This window comes from Temnothorax nylanderi, unplaced genomic scaffold, assembly GCF_030848795.1.
Source record: "Temnothorax nylanderi isolate EJ_2023f unplaced genomic scaffold, tnyl_v1.0 TNYL_tig0460_pilon, whole genome shotgun sequence".
Classification (NCBI taxonomy): Eukaryota; Metazoa; Arthropoda; class Insecta; order Hymenoptera; family Formicidae; genus Temnothorax; species Temnothorax nylanderi.
In genome coordinates, this window is record NW_027249522.1 from 22,269 (window position 1) to 33,225 (window position 10,957).

General features: G+C 51.1%; 1 protein-coding gene across 1 annotated transcript; it reads left to right on the forward strand.

Moving 5' to 3' along the window:
* The first annotated feature begins 279 nt into the window (after positions 1-279).
* On the forward strand, positions 280-5,469 carry LOC139783002 (uncharacterized). The gene is made up of 3 exons (XM_071722120.1): positions 280-590; positions 807-1,577; positions 5,259-5,469. Exons 1-3 carry the CDS (start codon positions 280-282, stop codon positions 5,467-5,469), a joined length of 1,293 nt encoding a protein of 430 aa, XP_071578221.1.
* The last annotated feature ends 5,488 nt before the right edge of the window (positions 5,470-10,957 follow it).

Sequence of the window (10,957 nt, forward strand, 5' to 3'; positions counted from 1 at the left end):
CTTGCGTCGCCCGGCGGAATAATCGTGGCGGGGGACTTCAACGCGAAGAACCCTCTCTGGGGGTCCCCCGCCGCGAATCAAAGAGGTCGCAACTTGGAGGGGTGGGCCTCGGGCCTGGGCCTGGTCCTTATAAATACGGGCCGGGCCAGCACGTGTCTACGCAGACGGGGGGAGTCCATCGTGGACTTGACGTGGGCGAGTCCCCCCGCTGCGCGCAGGATCGGACACTGGGGGGTGGCAACGGGGAGAGAAACCCTGTCCGACCACCGTCACATTGAGATGGTGGTCGACGCCGCCTCCCAAGAAGTACTGACACGACGCCGAGAGATAGAGGCGTCCAAACGGAGATGGGCCCTCAAAAAGCTGAGTCCCGATCATCTGCGAGCAGCGGTGATCGGGCTCACTTGGGCGGACGACGAGGAGGAGCCGCGCGAAGACGCGGGCGACGAGGGGGCCTTCGACGTTGACGACGGGGTGGACCGGCTGCGGAACCTCATGTCCCGGGCCTGCGACGCCGCGATGCCCCGCGTCAAAAGGCTCCCCCCGAAGAGAGCTATGTATTGGTGGACGGACGCCATCGCGGAGCTGAGGCAAGAGTCCGTCCACAAAATGCGTCAGTGGCTCCGCGCTAAAGCTGGGCGCGGAGGTCGCTGTGTCGAGGAGACCGGAGAGGCCTGGCGTGCTGCCCGTCAAGCGTTCTCCGGTGCGATAAGAGCGGCCAAGGAGCGCTCCTGAGGAGAGCTCCTCCACTCCTTGGACAAGGATCCGTGGGGGCGTCCCTACAAACTGGTGCTTGACCGTTTGAGGCCGTGGACGCCCCCGCTCACGGAAACCCTGGACCCCCAGTTCGCGGGAAGAGTCGTAGATACACTCTTCCCGGAGGGGGACGGCGGCGCCGTCCTCTTCCCGGAGGTTCATGTCCCCGAGTGGGACGAGGAACTGCGGGTCCCGGGGAAGGAGTTGGAGCGAGCAATAAAACGGGTCAGGCAACGCAAGGCGCCTGGCCCGGACGGAATCCCCGGGAGGGCTTGGGTCTTGGTCGCTGGGGGACTGGCCGACAGACTACAGCGCATTTATACCGCGTGTCTGAAAGCCGGCCGGTTCCCCAAAGGATGGAAGCGGGCCAGTCTCGTTTTGCTTCCCAAGGTAGGAAAACCCGCGGACTCCCAATCGGCGTATTGTCCGATTTGTTTGCTGGACGAGGTCGGTAAGATCTTCGAGCGGATCATCGCCGAACGCCTCGTCCAGCAACTGTCCCGGAGAGAGGGTCGGGGCATCTCCGACGACCAATTTGGTTTCCGCGCGGGCCGGTCGACCATCGACGCAATCACGCGTATCATAGCCCGCGTGGGAAAGGTCACGAGCCAGGGTGGGGTGTTTTTGGGCGTCGGGTTCGACGTCCAAAACCCCTTCAACTCCCTGCCCTGGCCGGTAATAGGAGAGGCCCTTTTGGAACTCGGCGTGTCGCCGTACATGGTACGGGTGATAGCCGATTACTTCCGGGACAGGGGCCTTATGTTCACGGACGGTGAGGGGGTCCTGAGGACTAGGGTAGTGGGCTGCGGAGTGCCACAGGGGTCCGTTTTAGGACCCCTACTCTGGATCATGTGTCACGTCCCGAGGGATCGCGGCCGCGGCGCGGTACTCGGATCTCTGACGGGAGCAGGTCGCTTTGTCGGGTCGCTAAGCCGAGGGGCTCTACCCGGGGATACCCGCGACCGGGGCAATTCGCTATCCGGGCCCGTTACCAACGAGTCGCTCCAATTCGAATTCTTACTGGGGAAGCCTGGTTATGCGGTTCTTCGCGTGATGTTAAAAGGTACCGTTCGAATATCTCTTCGACTTCGGTACAATAGTGGCACTCGAGCGCGGGGCGGTAGTCGGCCAAGGTTTTGTTGCAGGCGGAACACGTATTAAATTCTGTTCGCGGACCGTACTGTACGTAGTGCCAGAGGGTGCCTTCGAATTCTGATCGCGTGGCTTGGTGATTGTTAAGTAGGCAATCCTCACAAATAATCGTATCGGTAGTTTTATTTAGGAAGAACAACGTGTATACACAAATCCCGTTCATTAACCAAACTTTGAGCGGACTAGGGGGAGATATTACTCCCGGAGGGCGACGACTGACCGGGTGCCTGGTGCACATCGGTAACAGCGTGCATTGATAACAATGATCATCTCTTTATTGACCGTAGGGTGTCGGTAATGGCGGTTTTTGATTTACTTACCGTGTGAATGTTGGTAATAGCGTTTTTAATTTACCGACCGTGGAATGTTGGTAATATCGTTCTCGATTTACCGACCGTGGGATGTTGGTAATAGCGTTCTCGATTTACCGACCGTGGAATGTTGGTAATAGCGTTTTCAATTTACCGACCGTGGAATATTGGTAATAGTGTTTTCAAATTACCGACCGTGGAATACTGGTAATAGCGTTCTCGATTTACCGACCGTGGAATACTGGTAATAGCGTTCTCGACCTTAACGCCTGATTTGGGAGATGGCTATAATAGTGGGTTCTATATCTAAATGTTGCTGCCCTCCCTCGTGCGTCACCGAGCGCGTCACGTCGAGGTATATTTCCGAGCACGTGGTACACCCCGAGGGTTCCCGGATCTCGCCGATTATTACGTCACACGCGTCGCACTCTTCCAATCTGTACCGGAAACCGATGTGCATGTAATGTCGGATCAGGAGTTCGTAGTGACTGCGCTGTTGCGCGGTTAAGTCGCGGTAGCACGATTCGCAGAGATAATGTTTACTATTCCGATTCTGATAACCCAACGTAAATACACAGATCGCGCGGGATAACCAATTCCGGCGCGTGATTCGAGAGACTAAGGGGGAGAGTCGCCGGGTAGCAGGTCGTGATGGGGGCTCACTCATGTCAGTTAATTAAATTTAGGGGCGTCGGCACTTACCTTTACTCGAGTTCTAGAGGGTGGTCCGCGGTCCCCCAATGCTCAGGTGTGGCGGCGCCGTATAGATACAGGATCTCCGCGCGGCGTCGCGAGTAGTAGCTCCGGCGGGGGTCGTCCTTCCTGATGCGCTCAATCAGTTCCTCCGACGGGAGGTGGTCAGATTCATCCGTAATGCAGGTCAACCGGTACGGGCGGCTTTCGAGGTTCACTTGACAACTCGGGTGAGACTCACTTTTAAGCGCACGGTAGTTCGTTCGGGATTCCTCTTTCGAGAGTGGAATGTATGTTGAGGAATCGTTAACACTCGCGTGCCGGTGTTCGCGGTTAGCACTGAGTTTTTCGTCCGCCTTGCGCGCGGAATTCGCGGCGAAATACGCTTCGTACTCGGGTTGTTCCGCGAATTCGACTCCCAGTATGGTGTTAGAGGGAGGTGTATGTAGGAGACGGTTTAATCGGCGGGTACGCCACTTAATTCCTCCTTGGCGACACCTTGGCATTTGCTTTAGCCAAACAATATAAATATTCGCGGAAATGAAACGTCTTTGGTTGATTCCCTGTTGCTACGGCGAGAAAGCGTGCCACTCGTATAGCACTGCCTCTTTCCGAACACCTACGGACGATAGCGTGCCACTCGTATAGCACTGCCTCGTATGCAGATGTAATGCAAGGGGAGGACCGGTGACGTGGTACCTTGTTGGTACTAAGTAATTAATACTGCCAACGAATTAGCGCTACCCAGTGGGAGTGGGGCGTGTTAAGGTTGATGAGAGATCACACGAAGATTCGTTAAACACTGGTATATTCTTATAGTTTCACACGATAATTCTACAACTGTTACAATATCGGACACTTAACATTATTGAGTATACGCGTGATACTTGAGGCTTCGGATATAGGAGGATATGGAAGTCTTCGGATATAGAAGGGTATGGAAGAATGTGGTAATGCTCACTGAGACAAGTATCGAATCTGCGTTCGAAGGATAACTGAGAGAAGCACTGGCTGACTGACTGCGACTGAGACCGAGACTAAGACTGAGAGCGTCCCTCGGGATGCTCGTCCTTATATTCCATTTTCCTGGCGGCGGGAAAAGATCGCGTGGAAGGGTTGAGAAGTGGAAGGGTTTCGTTGCGTCATCGGTCCGGTCCCTGATTTCTCTCCTTATATGGTCATGTTTTTCCATCTTCGGTGGCGAGGGTGGTCGAGTGGAAGGGTTGAGAGATGGAAGGACCGTATTGCGTCATCGGTCCCTGATTTCTCTCCTTATATGGTCATGTTTTCCGTCTTCCTTCGTGCTCGAGGGAAGGGTTGCGTTTTTGCTTCCACCTTCGCTTTCTCTTTTGTGCAGTCGTATGACTTGTTGAGCCGAGAGTTTTCTGGAAGGGTCTGAAGAAGGATTACGGGGATTTGGGAGTTAGATACTTATGGTGGATTTTCGAGAAGGATATTGTGAACACTTATTGTTTATGTTAAATCTACCGTATACATCTATTGGTGGGTAAGTTGTGGTTATGATGAGCCTTACTCGTGGTGAATGGCCTTGCTTAGTCGATGGTTGATGATAAGTGATCTTACTTACGCGGTCTTACTTCTACTCTATGGTAACTTTTATCTATGATATCTTCTACTTATGGTAACTTCTACTTATGGTAGCTTCTACCGTCGGTGAGTGGTAACTTCTACTTATGGTAAATGGTAGCTTTTAGTTATGGTAACTTCTACTGTCGGTAAGTGGTAACTTCTACTTATGGTAAATGGTAACCTTTAGTTATGGTAACTTCTACTGTCGGTAAGTGGTAACTTCTGCTTATGGTAAATGGTAACTTTTAGTTATGGTAACTTCTACTGTCGGTAAATGGTAATTTTTCGTTAGTGGCCTAGAACTCACATAGTCTATCTACTGTTAGGATGCCAGATCCGGGAAGCGGTTCGGTCAGGTCCCAGCTTATCTGGTATTTGTTCTTATAAAGAAATGTTTTAAATTTTCCCGGAGTGTGGTGGGGGGTGGACGTAACACATGGCCTACGACCGGGTCCTCCGGGTGCCTCTCTTCGCTGACTGTTGGCTGACCGGGTACGCGGACGACGTGTACCTGGGGGTCAGCGGGGAGACGTGGGAGGAAGCACGGAGACTGGCCAACGCAGCGGCAGCCTCGGTGGTAAGAGCGATCAAAGGGCTGGGCCTGAGGGTGGCCCCGCAGAAAACGCAGGCCGCATGGTTCTGGGATGGCGGTCTGCGGTGGTGACCGAAGGGGCTCAGCCTCAATATCGAAAGAATCCGCGTCCCCATCACCCTGGACATCAAAAACCTGGGTGTATGGCTGGGCTGCACAAGCAGTTTCGGCACGCATGTTGCCCGTGCGGTCCCCAAGGCCAAGGCCATGGCAAACAGCCTGGCCAGGTTGTTGCCCAACTTGGGCGGGGCAGGCGGGCGCGTGCGTCGCCTGTACGCGATGACGGTACACTCGGTATTGCTGTACGGAGCGCCAATATGGGCAGAGAAGGTAGCGGAGAACCCGGCGCTAATGAGGCAGCTCGTGGGCGTCTAACGCCTGATCGCACAACGGGCGTCCCGAGCGTACCGGACCGTCTCGCACGCAGGGGCGACTGCCCTCTCGAGCATTCCGCCGATCGACCTCCTCGCGAGGTCACACGCGAGGACCTATCGGCGGATGCAGGAGGCGAAAAACCTGGGCGGCGTGATTCTGCCCAGGGAGAGGACAATGCTGAAACTGCAAGGCAGGGAGATCCTCCTCCAGGAGTGGGAGGATAGAATTGCGGATCCCCGCATGACTTCCGGGAGGAGGATACGCAGAGCCGTCCAGCCGGTCCTAAGAGAATGGGCCGAGAGGAGGGGACGTGGATTGACGTTCCATTCGACGCAGGTGCTCTCCGGGCACGGTTGCTTCGGGGAGTTTCTGTGTCGAATTGGAAAGGAGGACACCACCGGCTGCCATCACTGCCCGGAGGCAGTGGACACGGCGCAGCATACCCTCGAGTCCTGCCCAGCGTGGGACGAGGAGCGTCGTGTTCTCCGGGCGGTGGTCGGAGATGACCTCTTCCCCTCGGCTGTTCTGATCGCGGCAGTCGAGGCGCGCGGAGAGGAGAAGTGGCGCGCGTTCACCTCCTTCTGCGGCCAAGTTATGGCGCAGGAGGCCGCGGAACGCGTCAGGAGGGGGCAGGTTGCCTCTCCTGACATTAGGGACGGAAATGGGGACGGTGGACAACCACCACCGCCGCCGCCCCCCTTACGGCGACAGCAACGTGGCCGTAACAGAGGAGGTGGGACGGGAAACGGGGGGCGACGCCGAAGGCCACCCCCACCACCCGCACGTCCACGTACGCCCAGTGGCCGTCGCAAGATAGCCGGCACTGCGAGAAGAACGACGATCGCCCCGCGTGCAATCCGCACCGGGGCGTACAGCGATAGCAGTAGCGAGGGGCCGCGATTGCCGCGACAACGCGGCGGCCGACACCCCCTCGCCGCATCCTCGGAAAAGAAGAGATGACGAGGGGGAGTGGGGTCAGACACCCCACCGAATCTAGGCGGCTGCGCGGTTGTTGTGGGCCTGTAAAAGACCTACCCCCCGCCCCTCCTTGAGGAGTGGGAGCACCGCGCACGCATGCCGCACGGTGTGGTTTGCTGGCCTTTGGTTAGGCCTGCCCCCCGCCCTGATTCAACAGAGCGGGAGCACCACACCTGCGACCGGTGGCTCTGTCCCTCCCCCTCCCTCCATACTGGTACTCGCCCGCAAACGGGCGAGCTCTCGGAAATGAGAGGGCATAGACTCCCTCCCCCCCTGGGGAGGAGTCTATTGGGGGGGCGCGGGCGTGTGGGCGGGGTAACCAGGGGTAACCACACGTCCGCCGTACATTTCCCCCCCATACGAGGGGTGGCGGGTCGGGGCTGATATCCCTCCGACCCGCCACACACATTAGGAAACTAGGCCAACTAGGCCGAGGGGGCACAATGCCCCCTCAAGAGGACGCCCAACAAAAGGCGCGGCGCGGGGGAGGTCCCGGAAGAATTATTGCGTTTCCCGGGGCCTCCCCTCATCTTTGAAAAACGCGCCCAGATGGATATCCGCGGGGTTTTAGTCGATAAAAATCCGACACTTCCCTTGCCCCTCCCCGGGGGCGGGGGGGTTTTTCCCCTCCCATAAAGAGAGGGCTACCGGGCCATATACCGGCCTGCTCGTCAGGTCCGGGAACCCGGTAGTTAAAGATTTCCCAGCGTCAAAAAAAAAAAAAAAGACCACTTACCGACAGTAGAACTTACCATAAGTAAGACCACTTACCGACAGTAAAACTTACCGACAGTAAAACTTACCGACAGTAAAACTTACCATAAGTAAGACCACTTACCAACAACCGTGACTTACCATCAGTAAGATCACCCACCGACAATAGAACTTACCATAACAACAGTCGAACTTACCATCGGATTCATGCGATAGAATTAGTTACACGCCGCGTAGTATATAAGCAACAAGTACTCGCGATGCCGCAAGGCTCTTCTTAACTTTAACTATAGGGATCTAACTTCCGAACCCCCACAACCCCTCCTCAGACTCTTCCAAAAAACTCCCGGCTCAGGGAAAAACATGACCATATAAGGAGAGAAATCGGGGACTGGACCGATGACGCAACACGGCCCTTCCATCTCTCAACCCTTCCACTCAATCACAAAGGAAGAAGAAAAAACATGACCATATAAGGAGAGAAATCGGGGACCGGACCGATGACGCAACACGGCCCTTCCATCTCTCAACCCTTTCACTCAATCACCCCCGCCATCGAGTACGACGGAAGACGGAAAAACATGACCATATAAGGAGAAAAATCGGGGACCGGACGGATGACGCAACGCAACCCTTCCACTTCTCAACCCTTCCATGCAATCGCTCCCGCCTCCAGGAAAATGGAATATAAGGACAAACATCCCGAGGGACGCCGTCAGTCAGCCAGTGAGTTTTCTCGGTTATCCTTCGGACGCGGACTCGACACTTTTTCCAGTGAACATTACCATGTTCTTCTATATCCGAAGCCTTCCATATCCTCCTATATCCGAAGCCTTCCATATCCTTCTATATCCGAAGCCTTCAAGCCCCACGCGTAGCATTGCATTAGTCCAGAGCTCGGCAAGAAATGCACATTTTGGCCGATTTTCAGTTGACTCCGCCTCCCGCTCTCCTCTTACCGCGACGTCCCGCGCGCAGCCTACGAGCTTCGCGAGGCTCAGGACCGTGCCGTTTCGCGACCGCATCACCGTACCGGCACCCCGCGAATAGTTTTCCGCATCACCCATGGGGTACTATTATTGACGCGTTTTTTTTAGTGGTATCTCCTGTAGGCCTAATCTACTGAAGACAGACAACCCTTTCATAAATTTAATTAATTGGAACTTTAATTAATGAAGAAGCAGAATTATATGTGTATATATATATATATATATATATTTATATATAAATCTCTTAAGTGAAATAAAAAATACTCACATTCAGAATAACTATTTTCGGGATTTTTTACAAGCGACAGCAAGAACGTCGATCTGCATATTGCACGTAGCAAGACGCATAAGACGCGGTAAAGAATTGTCGCTTAAACAAGAACGTTTTTCATTTTTGATAAGTTTCATTTTTGAGAAAGAAGTCTCACACAAATATGCGGATCCGAACATAGAATAAATTCGGAGTCCAAAATCTTGAAGCTTGGGGTAGGATGATTTCGATAAAATTTTATAAAAATCTGCACCGGTTTCTTTAACCGTTTTAAAAGAAATATTATTTTGCAGATCACATAATTCATCCTGTAAATTAAGATGCTGTTCTTCGATTGGCGCTGTAAGAGGATTCTCAAAAAGAATTAATTCTGTTCGAAGTTTTTCGAAGCAGATGAAAACGCGTATCGAATTCTTCTATAACAGAATCTACGAAATGGATGTTTTCCTTGAAATTACAGCTACTGCCATGTTCTTCGAGAAGAATCTGGCAAGAAAGAAAGAAATGGAAAATGTTATTATTTAAATGAGATTTGAATAACTGTAATTTCTTTCGGAAAGAATCAACATGACTAACTAATTGGGAAATATTTTGATTTGGTTTTTGCAGCTTTAAATTGAGAAGCCTAAGTTGATTAGTCATGTCAGTAATAAAGGCAAGTTCGGAAAGAAATGTTATATCTTCTAAAACAGATATATATTCCTGAAATTTTGGATTGTTTATTTCTTGCAAGAAAAGGAGGATCTCTTTTCTTATTGCAAAAAATATTTCCAAACATTTTGCAGCACTAAGCCAACGTACTGAACAATAAAGTGGAACATCTGTGTGGACAGCATTATGTTCTTGGAGAAATAATTGAAATTTTTGATGACTGAGGAACTTGTGTCCACCTTTAATTATATTAATGATTTTAGTAACAGTCTCCATAGCTGTTGACAATTTGATAACTTTGCCGCTTAGTGCTTCCTGATGAATTATACAATGTATAATAGGGATTGTTGCGGCCCCAATTAGTATTACGAAATAGATTAAGAAATACTGTTTAAAGAAAAGAATGTAATAATAAAGAAGAAAGACCGAGAATAACAATAAGGAACGCGACCGCGAAAGCCCGATAGAATTACGCAAGCCGAATCAGAACGAGATGAGTTGCGCGATCGGCCCACATACGACCGAGCAACTCAGCGATAACGAAGGACAGGACGAGGATACAAAAGGAAGCGACGAAAGGAGACGAGAGGGAAATGTGAGTCAGGGAGCAGACCAGTAACGGGCAATTTCTGTAATAACGGTCAACCAGAGTTAATTATACGATTAGTTTAATAAAAGTGTCGTGTGTTGTAATGTTACGTCCACCCCCCACCACACTCCGGGAAAATTTAAAACATTTCTTTATAAGAGCAAATACCAGATAAGCTGGGACCTGACCGAACCGCGTCCCAGATCTGGCATCTTAACAGTAGATAGACTATGTGAGTTCTAGGCCACTAACGGAAAGAAATCATAAATGAGTAGATAAACAAATAAATAACAAGTAGGTAAATCCCCAGGAAAATTAAGACTTTTAACTATAAAAGCGGACATAGATAAGTTTAAGGACGCACGTTACCCTCACCTTGAGACCGACGCCCAAAGGCCAGTCGGCCTCCTTGACACCACTCGATCGAAAAATAACGAGCGCAACATCAATTCAGATGTCTGCCAAGCGGGAGGACGATCCAGCAAAGGAGACGATGCGAACGAAGGCCGAGAGGAAAATATCCGACCCTCGTATACGTACATCCACTCCTATTCCTGAACATAATCCCGAGAGCGATAAAGAAAACGTCAGCTCAGACGTTGACATTACCATTCCATTGGATGACAGCGACCGTGAGGAAACGTTGGAACAGCTGATCCAGCCTAGCCAGCAGATCCGGAGCGATGACGCAGAGACAGCCGATTCACAGCGTGAATAAAGGTTGGTCCAGAGCCTGAAAATAAAGACGATATTAATAACGATGGATCAAAGCGAGATCTGTAACGAGTTTCTTATCGTTTATATAATCATAGCAATAATGTTATTGATTAACTTGATTTTATTAACGCATATTATTTTAACCAGTAATGAAAAGGGTTATCGAGACCTAAATATTAACGTAGCTCTGCCTAACGAGCAAATGTGACACAAGCCATGTTGCTTGAATTGATTGATATGTTATATTACATACTATTAACATTGACGACTCTTCCAAACGAGCCAGATATATTTTAACATAAGATATACAGCGATAGTATAGTAAGTAAGAACATGCCCGAGTGCATATATATTTTATATTGATAAGCCAGATGGCTAAGATTATCATTACATATCCATTTCAGTGACTTAGAGTCATAAAGAATTGAGACACACGTCAGACTCAACAGCTTAACCGTTAGATATAGCTAATCAGCTGATTGTGACAAACTTTTGATTTATGATTGGAAATCATTTAACGACGACCGATTTAACTTTAAAAGGTCTTGTAGAACACGTACATGCGTTTTATTCGAGATA

Excerpts from the sequence above, each read along its gene's own strand:
- LOC139783002 (XM_071722120.1), top strand. The coding sequence starts at position 280 with ATGGTGGTCGACGCCGCCTCCCAAGAAGTACTGACACGACGCCGAGAG. Across the intron at positions 591-806 it reads GACGCCATCGCGGAGCTGAG|GCCGTGGACGCCCCCGCTCA; the intron begins GCAAGAGTCCGT and ends TGACCGTTTGAG. Across the intron at positions 1,578-5,258 it reads GGCTGCGGAGTGCCACAGGG|TTTCGGCACGCATGTTGCCC; the intron begins GTCCGTTTTAGG and ends CTGCACAAGCAG.